The sequence below is a fragment of the Pristis pectinata genome, chromosome 10, assembly GCF_009764475.1.
Source record: "Pristis pectinata isolate sPriPec2 chromosome 10, sPriPec2.1.pri, whole genome shotgun sequence".
Lineage (NCBI taxonomy): Eukaryota > Metazoa > Chordata > Chondrichthyes > Rhinopristiformes > Pristidae > Pristis > Pristis pectinata.
The window spans coordinates 58,993,178-59,010,987 of NC_067414.1; the positions used below are offsets into that span (position 1 = coordinate 58,993,178).

Consider the following 17,810-nt stretch of genomic DNA (forward strand, 5'->3'; position numbering starts at 1 on the left):
AGACAGTGGAATAACTAAGTTTGGTCATGAGACCTAAGTGGAGAGTGAGATTTTTGTATGAACTGTCAGGAGTAATCAGTTCCATGTTTCCCTGTCCCCAACTGGCTCAGAACTGATAGCTAGGATGCTCTAGAATTGGTGAAGTGGAAGATGGAGGTGATACTGTAGCAGCCTGTAGTCCAGGTGTAACAGGATGGAGATGGATAAAATCAGTTAAGCTTGGATTGCACAAACAACCACCTCATTGGAGAACAGCAGAAGGAATAGGAGGGTGATACATAAAGGAAACAGATTTATCGCCTTACTGACCCCCTGTAACAGCATGAGAACCGAGGATGAGAGAAAAACTACAGACCTAACCCTTGCAAGGAGAGACGCTGTGACTGCAACTCAGAGATCAAAGAAAAGCCACGTCTGATTGAAATTGATCACCTCATGTCTTGTATCGTATACAATGCAATGTGTGAGAGCTTTTCTGTTTCTTTGTAATTAAGCGTTTGAATGAAGCTAAGTATACCTTTCCCCAGTTGTCAGTAGCTTTGGCTCTTCTATAAGTGCAAATTAGGCACAACAGTGGGTTCTTTTTTTGCAGGATGTTAAAAAAGCATTCAGTCGTAAACAGAGATCACATGAGTGAAAGAGGCTCGTATGTTATGGGAGCCAGGTGCTACAATTGCTACAGGATAGGGCATATTAGAAATGAATGCAAGTAAGTAGCAGCCAAGAAAGATGGTAGTTCTCACGTGACTTGGATGGAGGGGCAAAATTATGAAACAGTCCCACTAGGGTTGGATCAGACAATGTCAAGGTGGAAATGAGAATGCTTTATACAGTATCTATCTACTGAGGAGAGTTGAGGACACAACCACACACCTGGGAATTGATACTGTAGCAAGTCACTGGTGTAGGGTGGGATGCATATCTGAAATATTGCCGCCATTATTCATTGAACAGTGCAAGGAACAAATTATTGATAGAAGTGCAACAATGTACCATAGCAGAACAGGTCCATTTCTGTGAAACCATTGCGAGATAAAAACAATTTTATAGGAATCTAAGACCATCCACCATGGCCATCTGCAGCCTTCTCCACAACAAGAGAGGAGCTTTACACAAGCCTTACTGCCACGACTGGGGAGTACTGCATAGAAATAAAAGGACAGTCAAAGATAAGTGGAAGATGGGCACCAAGAGCTGTCACACAGATGATTAAATGAGTCTGAGGTTTTGTCATAATTGGATGTATAAATCCATCTTCCTGTGCTCCTTTCTCATAAAATTTTCTCTCCTTTATCAAGAGTCCTTGTGAGGTCCCAACTACAGTGATAAGCTGCAAATGGGAACAGGTGATGTAAATTGTTTACTGCAAACTGAAATGATCCAGAGGCAATGAAGCTCAGAGTGCTGCAGGCATGGACCTGTGGCTGGATCTCTCCACACAGTAGGTGACAGATACCATATCCTTTGAAAAACTGGATTCCTCAGAAATTTCACAAGTGCATTCAGAACGATTCTGCAAATCTGCAACCCTAATCAGCAGGGTGCTCATTCAATGTCAACCTCCACTTAAACTGCAATCAATTAAGGTCTCATTTAACTTGTGTAGGTGGATGTGATGGAAGGTCCTTTCTGTTGTTCAGAATTATTTTCATCTTTACGCATGTGCTGGATGATTTAGTCGCCGTAATCTGGCAGGGCAGACATCAGATCAGCCTTACACATGGAATAAAGCCATGGACAATCTACTCTACCATTGTTAAGTAGAATTGTAATTCCAACCAAATTGGGACCTAGCGTTAAAGAAAAAATCGCAACACTATCCACCTAATATGCCATTGTCCTGGAATGGTGAGTTTTGCATCCACAAATTAAATTTGGGCTTTTAAAACAGTAAGTTTTTAAAATAATTTCAGTGGACTTCTGCTGGCAGTTGGGAATGGGCTGTGGTATGGACAGAAGTTGCCACCCACAGCTTCAGAATCAGGTCAAATAACTCTGGGACAGCTGAAGAGGATTTTTTAAACTTTTAAGTCCTGGGACGAGAGATGTACAGCCATTTGCCGTAAGGTCAATTGTGGGTTTTGGGGAATTGGGGTGGGGGAGGTGTTGAATTCTCATCCATCACAATACCGAGTATTATCACCAGGAGTATCCCTTCCATTCATTATTGCTATGGAAGCTTTGGCAGAATGTGTGCTTGTGACATTTTCCAACCATAAATATGTCACTGAATAGAAATGGCCTTATTGGGACACAGGACACATCTGAAAGAAGAATGCCTCAGTTTTGGAAACTGGACGTGAGCTGGCACAGTACTTTTGCTGCACTGGTCCACAGCAGACCCACCCACAATTAAACAGGTGGGGAGCAGAAGATACACTTGTATTCCTCTTTCACATCCCCTTGGGATGTTTTAATAAATCCCTACTGGTTGCTACACTATAGGGAGGATGAGATTACATTGGAGAAGGTACAGAGGAGGTTCAGCAGGATGCTGCCTGGGATGAAATGTTTCAGTTATGAGGGAAGAATGGATAGGCTAGGTTTGTTTTTCTTGAGCAGTGGAAGCTGAATGAGGAATCGATAGAGGTGTACAAAATTTGGAGGAGGATAGATAGGGTAGATAGTAAGAAACTTTTCCCTGCAGCAGAGGTGTCTAAGACTAGGGGGCATTGCAATTGGTTTATCATTATCACATGTACCGAGGTACAGTGAAAAACTTGTCATGCATACTCTTGTCATACAGATCGATTCATTACACAGTGCATTGAGGTAGTACAAGGTAAAACAATAACAGAATGCAGAATAAAGTGTAACAGCTTCAGGGAAAGTGCAGGTTGACAATAAGGTGCAAGGTCATAATGAGGTAGATTGTGAGGTCAAGAGTCCATCTTATCGTACTGGGGAACTGTTCAATAGTCATAACAGCAGGATGGAAGTTGTCCTTGAGCCTGGTGGTACGTGCTTTCAGGCTTTTGTATCTTCTTCCTGATGGGAGAGGGGAGAAGAGAGAATGTCTGGGGTGGGTGGAGTCTTTGATTATGCTGGCTGCTTTACAGAGGCAGCAAGAGGTGTAGAAGGAGGGGAGGCTGGTTTCCGTGATGTGCTGAGCTATGTCCACAACTCTCTGCAGTTTTTTGCAGTCATGGGCAGAGCAGTGGCCAGACCAATCCGTGATGCATCTGGATTGGATGCTTTCTATGATGCATCGATTAAAATTTGGTAAGGATCGATAGGGATATGCCAAATTTCTTTAGCTTCCTGAGGAAGTAGCAGCGCTGGTGAGCTACATGGTTGGACCAGGACAGGCTATTGGTGAGCTTACAGTAAGGGGTAGGAGGTTTAGAGGAGATCTGAGGAAGAATCTTTTCAGTCAGAGGGTGGTTGAAGTCTGGAACATACTGCTTGAGAAGGTGATGGAGGCAGGTACTTCTACAACATTGCATTAATCCAGGCAAGTCAAGGGCAGGTCCAGCATGCCCCAACTTGTGCTTTGCAGATGGTGGAAAAGATTGGTCATGAGATGAGTTATTCACTGCAAGTACGTAGTTTTGCTCTTGGAGCTGCAGTTTGGTTTCTGAATACTGGTGAATGAAGGATGTTCTTGGAAGGGGACCTGGCAATAGTAGTGTTTCTGAATATAAAGAGTAGGTGGGTTAGATTTCTCTGTTGTAGATGGTCATTGTCTGGCACTTTTGTAACAGGAATTTTTCTTGCCACTTCTCGGTCCATGCCTGAAAGTTGTCTCAGTGTTACATCTGTTCTTAGTTGAGGAGTATTAGACATTGCACAAACCACAGTGAACATCTCCACATGACCTTCTAGCAGAAGTCATTGATGAAGCAGCTGAAGATGTTTGGACCTCAGACTCAAATTCCCGAGATGATGTCCTGGAGCTGGGATAATTGACATCCAATAACCATAACCATCTTTCTTTGTGTGAGATATGACTCTAGCCATTGAAGTGTTTCTCCCCAAACAGAGAAGATATTGAAAAGTATCCTTAAAAATTTTAAGGAATTTGACCTGATTTTTTTTTGCTGCCTAGCCTGCTCTGTTGCATCAAGCTCATGGAAGTAGAAGGTATATGCTTTTATTCCAAATCACAATATGAAGAAAATCCTATCGGTTTACATATCATTTGAGCTTTTCTGGCATGACTTCTAAAAGTCAAATCCACTTCACACAATATCGAGATATCTTTTATACAAGCTGATTTGTAAAAACCTGCAATTCTTTTTCACCGCCTTCAGATGAATCACTTTGTAAGTAGTCAGTCATGTCTTGCAGAATGGAATTTGGAGGCATCACAGATAATGTCTTATGATATGAAACATGGTCCTGTGTTCATCCTTATACTATTGGACATAAAAACTAAAGGCTCGCTCAAGATCAAATTTCTGCTATAAATCAATTAATGATTCATTTGATTTGATATTTCAGCAAATTCCACAGTTTGAGATTCAACTATATCAAGTCTTTTTTGATGGATTCAGCAATACTGTCAACACAATGTTATAATATCAATCTGCACTTCGTTGATTAAGCCTACCTTCTACTCGGGGAATTTACACTGGGATAAGCATCCAACATACTTGTGAAGGTGTCCATTGGAATTGGAAATGTGATCACACTTTAGAGAACTGAGTAAAAAGAGAGGCAAATAAAAGCACCCAAAAGTTGGTTGAATTCAAACTTTGTGAACTTAAGACTTGTGCCAATCTGAAATAGATTGGGACTAACATGGTAACACTGATGTAGCTGCATAATTTTACTATTGGGTGATTTTGTCCAAATTATTTAATGAACTTAGTCCGGCTGATATCAATTATTTAAACAGCTCGTGCAGAATGAGAATATGAGGATGTGCCGAAGTAACTGCTGGGATTCATAGGGATCTCTGGGTGCTTATGGACAAATCATGGAAAATTAACATGCATGTACAGCAAACAGGAAGACATACTGAATGTTAGCCTTTAATGCAAAGTGGGAGCACAGAGTAACTCCGTTGAGCTGCAATCACATAGCGTTTTGATGAGACCACATCTCCAATACCATGTATTCTGTTGGTCCCCATACGTAAGGATGGATATACATGGTTCAGAAGCACCACAGGGGAAGTTTACAAGATTGATTCCAATCGTGAGAGAGTTATCCTGTGAATTTGCAAACAGAGGTGGAGGGAATAGGATCAATTATAATTTAAGAGGAAAACAACTCAGAGCTGCAATTTAAAGTAAAAATAAAAAAAATACCTGAGCAGAAAGTCCATCATGGAGCAAAGTGGGGTTCTGGAGCTGGGAAGTGGAATCATTTAGTGGAGAAGAAACTGTCTTTCAACTACTTCAGGAATGTGAAGAAGGAAACATAGTTAAAGGAACTTTAACAAAAAAAAGGTATTCAAGTTTGCACGGGGTTTGGTTTTATGAAGAATTTAGAGTTGTACTGAAATGCTTCACCTTTATCTTGGAAACTGAATGAATAAGCACTGGCGGGTTTGGATGAAGAATCTTCAACCTGAAATATTAACTCTATTTCTCTTTTTGCAAGTACTTCCTGACCTGCTGAGCTTTTACAACATTTTCTGTTTTTACTTCAAATTTTCAGCACCTACAGTTTGTTGATTTTTGATTTTAATAAACACTGCTTCCTATAACAGCTGATATTTTTCTGCTGCTCTTTTAAACTTTAGTGATGCCCTATACCATATTTCTGAACTCTTCACCTTGTAACTTAGTTACTTCTAGAAAAGAAGAATAAGGATTCTCATTGAACCAATCTAGGGTCTAAGTTAAATTGGCTAACTCTGGACTTCATTTGGTTTCTAACTAAAAGCAGTTGTCCCTTCTTTTTGAAAAAAGACAAGGCAATACAATTAAAAACATGGAGAGCACTACAAAGATCAATACCTAGTACTCATGGACTGCATGAGCATCAGACTGACAAAAGATGGTCATTTCAGCTGCTGTAAGAAGATTATCTTAGCTATCTAAACTATTTTAGTTTTAATCTTTTTCAGTGCTGTGTCTCAATCTTTATGGTTGACTAATGCCCAGTAACGTCTATTTTTATCCTTGCTTTTTTGACATTCTTATTTATGAATCATATGCTGAGTGAAATTGTGATTGCTTATTAGAATAAAAATTAGCATGCACATTTGTATAATGGCTTCCCAAATTAAAAAGTTGCAATTTGCAATCTTCTCCTGATCGCAGTCACACCTCCATATTCATTAGGTGTAAAATGTGAACAGTTAAAGGTTATGCAGCTGATATTTTCTCTTAAACTAGAAAACAAAAAAATTAATTATTTACTGTTGTTTTCAATATTAAGTTTGCATGCCTTAATATAATTTTTTTGCTTTTGCTTTCCAAATTTCCACTTGGACAGACTGCTTGTGGGGACCCATATTTCCAATGAACCTGTGATGAAAGTGGAGAGAGAAGAACAAATTCAAGAAAATAACATTGGGAGCTGAATAAATTAACGTGGGATCTTTCTGCTAAATTTAACACCATCTTGCTGTTACATTTAAATGCAAAGTGGTTTCTCCTTAGAATGAAGCAAACGGCAGTATTCTTATCTCATGACTATTACATTCATAAAGCATTTAAACAGAAATACACTCATGAACTCATTATGTTTTATGAGGTAAACACAATTTTATTTGATTGTCTGATGGATGAAGCCTTTTGATGTTGCAATTGACACTTTGTTGATCTTTCTTCATTCACACAGTGACACATTGGTTTTCCTACTCTTTCCAAATGAAGTACAGGTTTACTTGGACTTCATCCAATTGAATATACTGTATTCACAGCTCACAGAGTTATAAAGTGATCTCTGCTTTAGGGAGATCAAACACAGATTGGGTGATACTTTGCAGAACAGTGCCATTTCCAGTTGCCTGTCATTTTAATTCTTCATCTCACTCATACTCTATCATCACTGTCCTTGGCCTCCTATGTTGGTCCAACATATCTCAGCATCCACCTGAGGAACAGAATCTTGAACTCCAATTAAACCTATTACTGGCTTCAAGGTTCAACATTGAATTCAACAATTTCTGATAATCAACAATGTCTGCACTTTTATTTCAGATTTCCAGCATTTAATTCACATTTGTCCAATAATTTCATGTTATTATTCTGGATATACACCCCTTGCAGACTCTTGTTTCTTTTTCTACCTTCATTCATCTTGCATTGATTTTGTTAATTAATATTTTCTGCCTTCCACCTTCACACAGACCTTTGTTGTTTTCCTCCCCTCTTCTGTTTCTGTACATCTTAAAACTGGTTTTATCTCCAGTTATTTCAAGATGTCTCCATAGATGCTGCCTGACTTGTTCAGCACTTCCAGCATTTTGTCTTTATTTCAGATTTCCAGCATTGATATATATATATTACTTTTGCATCAATTATCTTATTTTTGTATTCTGTAAGTCTTTTTTGCATACAAAATATGTATGTGTACATGACACGGTATTTATGAGCATAAAATGCTTTTATTGTGACTCTATTGCAATACAATATAGTACATGGACTTAAAATATGGAGAAGATTTGCATCTTAACTTCTTGGGTCCATTATACTAGTATTGTGCTCAACCTAAATTCTCTCCCTTTTGAAAAATACAAACATTTTACATGTCAAAACACCTCAGGGTTGCACTGTTGAAATTCCCTGGTATTCCAGTTTCTGTAATTGATTTAAGTCTTCACTCACCATAAAGGACAAAATAAAGCACCCCCACACCCACTCCTCCCTGCCCAATCACTTCATGCAAGTATTGATGAGGATCTGAGGGTTGGAAAGGCATCCTATGAATTCATTAGCATTTGCTTCAAACTCCTAGTCGCACTTTCTGATAACTTCAATCACTTTTCATGCTGAGATAACTTACTTTTTTGTGGTCTGCATCCCTGAACTCTTCAGCAGATTATGGACATGAGCTTAGCCTTGGTTCATTTGATTTTTTCCTTCCTGTGCATTTATAATGTTCTCCTGCCAGCTTGTGCATTGTCTGTCATTCACTCACTGCAAAAATTCCATGAGGTAAATATTACTACTGACACACTAATTTGCAGGTTGAAGCTGACTAATAGCATATATTTAGATATATTTTTGTCTGGCATCTCTTTGGACATTAAATATGGTGCATGTTGCATACAAGGAGACAGAGAAGTGGATTGAAAGTTATAAATGTAGCCTTAAATTGTAATTTAATCACAATTCACTTTCAGAACAAAGATTCTAAAAAGAATGGATCCTTGGTTCAACTTTTGTTCTATTAAGTAAGCCCAATGAATGAATTGGATGGAAGTGTCAGGCACAAACCAAGACCTGGAAACCTGTGTCCTTATTCCTCAGCTGCTTCCTCCTCCATTTTCCTCTGGATATCTTATACTGCTTCCCTGAAATTGCTGGAAAGATATGTAAGCATCAATAAGCTTCCAAAAGTGGACATGGGTGCAGGTACATGCATCTACTTTTGAAAAAGGCAGACAGTGTTGTCAGGGAAACAGCATTTCAAGATTTTAAGAGAAGATTTACACAAAGGTCTGATGCTGTAGTTGTATCCTTCAAAAATATGATTACTCATAGTAAGCAAAACCAACAACAAAAAATTAAAAAGTATGGCCTAATAAGGCCACACATTTTTCAACAGTGCAACCAAGGTTCAGAAACATTTCTATTTCTGGTTTCTTATTTCTTGATCAATTCACCAGCAGTTATTAGGATCATTCACAAGGTAGATGGTGTCTTCTGCATGTGTTCCACCCTTCAACAAAGATAATCAAGGCACCATCTTGGTATTGGTGCCCATTTGATGAGATACCAAGAAAGATCTGTATCTGGCTGCTAAGGTAGACCACATGACATGAGTAGAAGAACACAAATTTCTTCATGTATCCAGTGCACCATTCCACCAGCAGTACTGATGATGTGGCCCATGCTTCTTTTACTGCATTTGAGGCCTTCCTTTTTGCATTTTGGCATCACATTTCCCTACTTCAAAATTCATCTCAAGATGGACTACAAATTCGACTTCTTTTTCATTAATAATTGACCAGACAAAAATAAGGTCCATTTTTCTTCCCATACTTTTTAATTTTTTGTTGGTGGTTTTGCTTACTATGAGTAATCATATTTTTGAAGGATACATCTACAGCATCAGGCCGTCACGGATGGGGTTACAATGTTGATGCTGGCAAGCGGCACATACACTCGGTGCTACTTTGAACAAGCAGATTATTATAAATCTGCGCCTCGGACCTGCTGCAGTTTCATCAATCTCTGCAATCGACAACAACTACACTTCCCGGTGTCCACTGGGGTCTCGGTGACGGCTTGTTCGGGGCGGATCAGACATGATGTCATCCTGGTAAGTTGGTGCTGGCTGGGTTTGTAACCATCCTCCCCAGGATTGGGCGTCCTCCTCTGGTCGAAAGCATCAGCATCTGCACAGTGAGCTGCCATCCTGCCAGCTGTTTTGTGCAGCCCAGCGGCTGCAATCGCACGACTCTGATCCATCCGAATGAAAAAGGCGTTGCCATCTGCAAATGGGTGAAAACTGCCACCGCCGAGTGTCTGATCTCCCGTTTCCCTGCGCTGCAGATCATCACTGTGCAGTGCACCCTTCGCTCGGCTCAGGTTTGTATGTTGGTAGCGCAGACTGAATGCATTGCTTTGCTTGCCGTTCTCTGAGTAATGATGCGTAACGTGTGCATTTGCTTTATTGCAGACACAATACATACAGCGAGCTGTTATGCCGTTTTGATCTGCATTAACAAGCCTGCATTTTGAGCAAACAAGGTCACCGGCTACAAAATAAATCAACAAAAACAAGATGTCTAAAGCTAAGGCTTGCGAATCGGTGAAGGTGGTTGTCAGATGCCGCCCAATGAATGGGAAAGAAGAGGCGGCTGCTTGCGAGCAGATCGTGGTTATGGATGTGAAATTGGGACAGGTGTCTATTCGCAACCCCAAAGCCACATCCAGCGAGATGCCCAAGATCTTCACGTTTGACGCCGTCTATGAAAACAGTTCCAAGCAAAGCGACCTGTACGACGAGACAGTCCGCCCTTTGGTTGACTCGGTGTTACAGGGCTTCAATGGGACAGTTTTCGCTTATGGTCAGACAGGGACAGGGAAAACATACACCATGCAGGGAATCTGGGCTGACCAAGAGAAGAGAGGAATCATCCCTAACGCCTTCGAGCACATTTTCACCCACATCTCGCGATCCCAGGACCAGCAGTATCTTGTGAGGGCTTCCTACCTGGAAATCTACCAGGAGGAGATCCGAGATCTTCTCAGCAAGGACCAGAACAAAAAGCTGGAGTTGAAGGAAAAACCAGAAACCGGCGTTTATATTAAAGGTAAAGAGTGTTTTTGTTTCTTCAAAGTTGCACATTAAATAACGGTTAATTTTGTTCAGTGCAAAATTAATGAATAAAATATGCACAATTGGGATTGAGATTTGGTGTAAGTTGCTTTCGCTGCAAACGCTCTGTTATGGAGCCTAGCGATTCTGTTTGTTTTCTCCAGAGATAATGGGAAGAGGCGGTGGCGGCGGAGAGGAGTTCCTTTCATCAAACAATTGACATTTTCTTTTCACATGAAGAATTAAAGAGTAGGACAATAATTCTATTCCATTCAAGTATGTACTTTTCATAAAAGGATTAGTTTATGGACTGAACCTGAGGATAAATCTCAATCTCTCCACTCAACGAAATTGGACAACGGCAATATTCAGATGATAACCCAATCATGGTGCTGCAAAAGTGAATCAAACACAATAACATGCATTTAGCTCTCAGTCTCTTTCAAGTACGATAATTTTCACTTAACCTTCAGTCTGTGGGCATAGTTTTGGATCACAGTCAAATGTAATTGGAATAAGTTGGAAGTCACTCGTCTTTTTCTTCTCATTTCATTTGCTGCTTGACTGTTTGATATTTCTATACAGTAACACCAGCAGAATGCATATACCATTCACAATATACATTGGCAAATTACCTTCAATTAACCATTTCAGTAATTGGTAAAATTGGCTATTATACTTCAGCAATAACTCAACTGAATGCTGTTGGATTGTTTTATGGATTTAATTATTTTATCTCTGTAATCTCCCATTTATAAAATTTTCTGATTACAGAAAACTGTTCCATCTTCACTGTCAATGCTTTTAAGTCAGGTAAAGCAGATGAGCACAACACTAAAATATTTATCACTTGACAGAATTTCAACAATCTTTTTGTGTGACTTGTATCCATGCTCATTCATTCCTGAATGGTACAGATCGAGCTGAGAAATGGCATATTCATATTTGACAAAGTGATGAGTACCTTAAGCCTTACTTTAGTCTGAACAGAAGCTCATAACAATGTGATATCTGCTCTTTTATTGTAAACAGGTTTTAGATGAAACATGGTTAGTTGTTTCCTCAACCTCCATCAGCTCAGTAATTTTATCAATGATCAGGTCTAAGTATTGTCTGTAATATTCTGTATTTATACTGTAGTTATTCTTCATTTAATTACATAGGTTCCTGGAGAGAGTTTCTTCTGAAAGGACATATTTCCACATTATTAGACAAGAGTTGGTATCTATTTAAGTATCAACACAAGTTCACAAGAACACTGGCAAACTATATTGACAACCTGAGGCATTTTTTTGTTCACTCCCATGCTTTTTTGAATAAATCCAATTAACTATTTTAGATTGGTTTGATAATCTTGAAAAACAGGTCTTTTTAGCAGGGAGGAATCCCAATTTTATTTCTTCTTTATTCAGCAATGTAAGTCATAAAACTCATTTTAAAACATTGGAAAAAAGTCAGACAAAGCAACATCTCTACAGTGTAAGGAACATTAACTTTCCCTTTTAATCTTACAAGGATTTGGAGGGGGTAGGATTGTATAGCATATAAGATGATGTTTTCATTCTTAATTTACAGATCTTTCATCCTTTGTAACTAAGAATGTCAAGGAAATAGAACATGTAATGAATGTTGGAAACCAGACCAGAGCAGTTGCGTCCACCAATATGAATGAGTACAGTTCAAGATCTCATGCCATTTTTGTTGTGACAATTGAATGCAGTGAGCTTGGCCTGGATGGTGAGAATCACATCAGAGTAGGCAAGTTGAACCTGGTTGATCTTGCTGGCAGTGAGCGTCAAAGCAAAACTGGAGTCCAAGGAGAGCGTCTGAAGGAGGCTGCTAAAATTAATCTTTCTCTTTCTGCTCTGGGTAATGTAATATCTGCTTTGGTGGATGGCAAGAGTACTCATATTCCCTACAGAGACTCAAAATTGACCCGCCTGTTAGAAGACTCCTTAGGTGGTAATGCTAAGACAATAATGGTGGCCACTATTGGTCCAGCATCCTGCAATTATGAAGAGAGCTTAACAACTTTGAGGTATGCCAACAGGACCAAGAATATTAAAAACAAGCCAAGGATTAATGAAGACCCCAAAGATGCATTGTTGAGAGAATTTCAAGAAGAGATTGCAAGATTGAAGGCACAGTTGGAAAGAAGAGGGATGCTCAGCAAGAAAAGAAGAAAAAGCCATAAGAAGATCATTCTGGAAGGAGAAGAACTCATAGATGAAGTTGAGGAATCTGAAGACAACATAGAAAAGGACATGGAAAATTACCTAAAAGAACAAAAAGAGACATTAGAGAAGGAAAAAGTAGCAATCCAAGACGATCATAACTTAGTGGCAGAGGAGAAGCAGAAATTGTTGGAAGAGAAGGAGAGGATGATGGAAGATCTGAGGAAGGAGCAAGAAGCCACAGAGCAGCTCGCAGCCAAGTTTAAGGTAGGGATTTCAGCACTACAATTTACAAGGTTGTTGGACCTTAGAGTGTAGATAAGCTTTGTTAAAATAGGACGTTATGGCAGCTCAAGTGAAGTGCACAGAGTTGATTCAATTGCTTGTTCTTGCAGATATCTGTGGTGTCTAATTTAGGACTATTTCCAAGGAGTGGGCATTCATTGGATATGAAATTAAACTAGTGTAATACAATGTGCGATGCAGAAGTTACAATGTATGTATATCAGGAGTGCCACATTGCAAATGAAATTCCCATAATCCCTTAGTATTCTGGGTGTAATCCTTCAGTGACACAGCAACAGATCACCTGTAAATGCAAAAACTACAAGAGCTTCACATTTACCCGGTCAATCCTTTGTTGAACTTGTTTTCTTTTGATCACAGTCACAGACGCATAATTGTTTCTCCATTGCAAAGATAATTCAGTGGACTGAAATGAAGAATTTCAATTTAGATTTGTATAAATTCAAGCTGTTAATGAGATTGGTTTGAACTAAATAGTACCCAAATTGTACTTCATTTGTTCCAGAAAGGTTAAGTGTTTGGTAGCTTATACTGATAGTACATAACACCTCGAACAATTTTAATGACAGATGTTCAAAATCAACAAAGCCATATCACCTGTCTTTCATTGCTTTTCCTGCCCAGTATCAACTTCTCTCAACTAGGAACACAGACCTAAATTATGATTCACATTTTAATAACATATAGCAAAAATACACTTTGTACCCAATCTTTTGTATTATAATACAACTGTCCCTTTTATGGACTTGCAATTTTTTGAGAAATAAACTGCTGTAACTTAATGGTTGAATGTGAAATCATTGTCGCAGCGTTATAGCTATTTTCTTCCAAACATATCTTGCAAAGTGTCTAAATTCAAATATTTCTTTACAATTTGTAGAGATGCAAATAATTTTAATATTCTTAACAACAACAGTTCATTCAGATGGATTGTTATTAATGAATGCTATGGTAATTCGTGATCCAAGTCATAACCCTGTTGAGCTCTAAAGTTTTGTGTTTAATGCCTGATGAATGTTGTACCCAGCCCTGAGTGGGTGAGAAAATGCATCTGGTCCCCTTCAAACTTTTGGGTTCATCTCTTCTCATTGGCTGATGATAGAAGATCTCTTCATTCCACAGAACTTGCAAGATCTGAAGTTACTACTTAAATTCAGGTGATTTTGTTAGATTGTAGCGTGAATAAGAAGCTTCAGCTGGAAAGCAGCTGTCTCCCCGATGACTGGGTTTTGTCCAGGCATGCCCTTACCTGCAAGCTTCTCAAGCCTTTGAACTTCTGATTATGCACCATAAAACTTCAAAAAATTCATTTCTATAGAAATGGTCAGTAAATAATTAATATACAAAATACCATTATTGCTTCCAGCTGTATGTTGTGTATTTTGATTTTTCTATTTTTATTGATTAATCTTATTAGTTGGAGTGTGCAGAATACTATGGTAAATGGAACTCATTATGCGTGAGTAGAGCCATCTGCTTCATGCATAAATAAGACTGTTGTGCTGCTGATTCCATTGTAAAGCCAGTGGTTTTCAGTGCTTCAGCAGTTTCCACTGACATTTGGTGTGCCATAAACCCACTGCAGTATATAAAATACATGGTACTCAAAGTGAAAGGACTAAATATATTTATAACAGGGAAGGATACTTTCAGTACTTTGGAAAGCAACTGAGTGTGTTTTATAAAGACAATCTGTTAGTGTAACTGTAGCCTGCATTATATATGAAGAGAATACAAGCAATGATTAAGAAATGTGAGACAGTAAATATATAAATATAGCGATTAAAAATTTTAAACAGTAAACCATGAAAAGCATGCGATTTGAAGCTTTCTAGATGGTCCCAATCCATGACAGATAAAGTAAATCTGAATTTTCGTATAGCTATCCCAATACAGCTAGAAATACAGTCTCATGCTACTCGTAAACACTAATAAAGATGTTATTTATTCTCTCTCTCTCTCTCACACACACACACACACACACACACAAACACGCACGCACAAAAATTGGCTTTTCTGCCTTTGAGTCACTGATTAGGTTTCATTTAATATATTGACAAAGGGACTTCAGGTTACAGGTTTGTGAAGTTGCTTATGAAATTATCTTTTTCCCTTAAGGGCTTTCTGTGCCACAAACCATTCTCTGACCAAGAGAATGAAGATGTCCCTTTCACTGCTGTTCCCAGATGTGTGGCTCAGTGTGATTCATATCCTGATTTCAATCACATACATAATGTGGGAATGCACCCAGCATTCATTTCACATTCCCCACAAAAGTAATATTATCACTGGGAGATTATCATAATGATTGTAATTGTGGGATGAGCCACCATATCCATTTATCTTGAAGTTCATATTCTGAAATCCTTCTTGAGTGCATAGCATGGTAACGTAAATGAGTCTTTTTCTGACAGGCAAAATGTTACCACTGGTATGCTACAGGGATCGATACTGGAGTCTCAACTTTTTACAGTTTATATAGATACTTGGCTATAGGCACCAGAGGTATGATTGCTAAATTTGCAGATGACACAAAGAGGGGGAGGAAAGTAATTTGTGAAAAGGACAAAAGGATGCTACAAAGGGAAATAGGTTAAGCAAGTGGCAAATGAAGTATAATGTGGGAAACATATTATCTAAATGGTGAGAGGTTGCAGAGCTCTCAAACAAAGAGGGATATGGATGCCCTAGCACATGGATCGCAGAAGGCTGGTATGCAGGTATAACAAGAACTTAAAAAAGCTAAGAGAGTATTATCATTTATTGCTTATGGCTAAAATAGTAATTGGGACCTGATGCTGATATTGGTGTTCAATCAGCATTTCATGTTGGATCCCGTCAGTATCCAGAAGATGTCCTTACTTGTACAGATAGGCAGATAACCAAAGTTTGTGAGATTGGTTCAAGATGCTGGCTGGTAAATCCCACAGGCAATTTTAATTAATTTAACCTAAATAATGGAGAGTCAAAGAATGTACATTGCAAACCATTTGGTCCACTATGCCTACACCTGCAAAATTAACAGAATTACTCCAAATTTAGTTTACTTACATTCTTTCATACTTTTCTTTTACTGCTATTTATCTACCCCCCCCCCCCCCCCCCCCATTGAAGGACTGTTGTGCATTATGCTTTGATCACTGCATGCAGTAGGACATGGAAATACCCTGCAGGTTAGGAGAGAGAAATAGGGTTAACAATTCACAGTGACAGTTCTGAAAACTGCTCTGATGAAAAGTCATCAGTGTTAACTCTCATTCTCTCCACAGATGCTGCCTAACCTGCTGAGTTTTTCAGCATCTTTTATTCTGACCTCTCCCCTTTTTTAGCTGATGACGACACTTAGGTGCGAACAATTGACTCACCAACAATGAACAAGAGTTTCCTGCACTTCTCAAAGCCCCTCATAATTTGAATATTTGTAAAACTCTTAATATTTGCTGCACCAATAAAAGGAGCCCTAATTCTATTGGTCTCTGCTTTTAATTTGAGCTGCATGTTCTTGGTTCCTGCTGAGTGAATCTCACTTGGACCTTTTGGATACCTTCTTGTATTCAGAAGCAGGGCATTCCAGTCTAATGCAGTTGAATCAATGATTTGCCTTGGTTAATATAATCATAGAATTATGCATCAAAAGAGGACATTTAGCCCATTGAATGTGCGCCTGTTCTTTGAAATAGCAATTCAGTTTGACCTATTCCCTTGATCTTTTCCTGTAGAACTGCAAATCTTTTCAAGCATTTATCCAAATTTATTTTTGGAAGTTATTATTAAATCTGCATCCATCAACATTTCTGACAGTGCATCCCAGATGAACACAACCTGCTCAGCAAAAATATGTTTTTTCTTGTGCTGCTTCAGGTTCCTTTGCCAATTGCCTGAAATCTGCAATAAAAATAGAAAATGCTGGAAACATTCAGCAAGTCAAGCAACATCTGTGGAAAGGAAAACATAGTTAATGTTTCAGGCCTGAGCTGCTTCATCAGAGAAGGTGGGGGAGGGATGGGTAGAACAAAGGGAATATCCTGATTGTCTGAGACATTCGAGTTTACCTCAAATCTGTGCCTTCTGGTATCCCATTAATTCTCTGCTTTTGCAGTGAATGCTACTATTTATAACATCAGTAGTTTTAACAAGTTATCCTCTCCCTTTAAAATACTTATGCATCTTCATCTCTGTTCTTCTATCCCATTTAAAGTTTTACCATTCAGAATATATTTCCTCGCTTGCCAATTCATCATTCATCATGTCTCAGATTTAAATTTCATCCATTTTCCAGGAATGAATTATTTGTCTGAACCACAAACACCACCCTGAACCACAAGTTCATACTGCCAGAAGAGGCTTATGGATGGAGATGGCCACGTAGCCCAGAATAACGCAATAATTTAACGATTTTGTTCACTTTTCTTTCTAAAGTCAGTTTTTATCTGCAGCACCATACCCAGAATGCCATTCTGATGTTGATTATTTTTCATGCACAAAAGAAATTCCTGACCAAAGAAGTCACCTTCTGTGAGTTTGAAATTTATTTCCTTGTATTCTCCCATATATTAATTGGAATCTATTTTCCAAACTAACCTTTAGTCGACCTTTGTAAAATACTTTTTAGGTATTCCTTTTCAGGCATAAATACCATGGCACAATTTTCCTGAAATAGCAAATCATTGACATGAAGGATCAACATTATGACTCTCCTCTGTACTGCCTGTGCGAGTTGAATGCTTTCCTTGATTCCAGGGTACAGTACTAAAAGTTCACTTGTTGAATGCCGCTTTATTTGCATTGTAGCCGTGGAATGAATATGGAGTACCCATGGTGTCAGAAGAATTTATTTTGCTGAGACTCATTAAAATGTGGATTTCCAAGCTGTAAGTATTGGCAGTGGTCTTCTTTGGAGAAGTAGATAAATGAAGAAGAAAAATGGCATTTCTGGAAGGA

General features: G+C 38.7%; 1 protein-coding gene across 2 annotated transcripts in view; it reads left to right on the plus strand.

Moving 5' to 3' along the window:
* The first annotated feature begins 9,408 nt into the window (after positions 1 to 9,408).
* LOC127575043 (kinesin-like protein KIF3C) overlaps positions 9,409 to 17,810 on the plus strand; it is a 121,593-nt gene continuing 113,191 nt past the window's right edge. For both annotated transcript variants that reach the window (XM_052024665.1, XM_052024666.1), the window contains exons 1-3: positions 9,409 to 9,656; positions 9,748 to 10,384; positions 11,965 to 12,830. In XM_052024665.1, the coding sequence (XP_051880625.1) occupies positions 9,853 to 10,384; positions 11,965 to 12,830 (1,398 nt within the window). In that variant the 5' untranslated portion in view covers positions 9,409 to 9,656; positions 9,748 to 9,852. The remainder of the gene's footprint in view (positions 9,657 to 9,747; positions 10,385 to 11,964; positions 12,831 to 17,810) is intronic.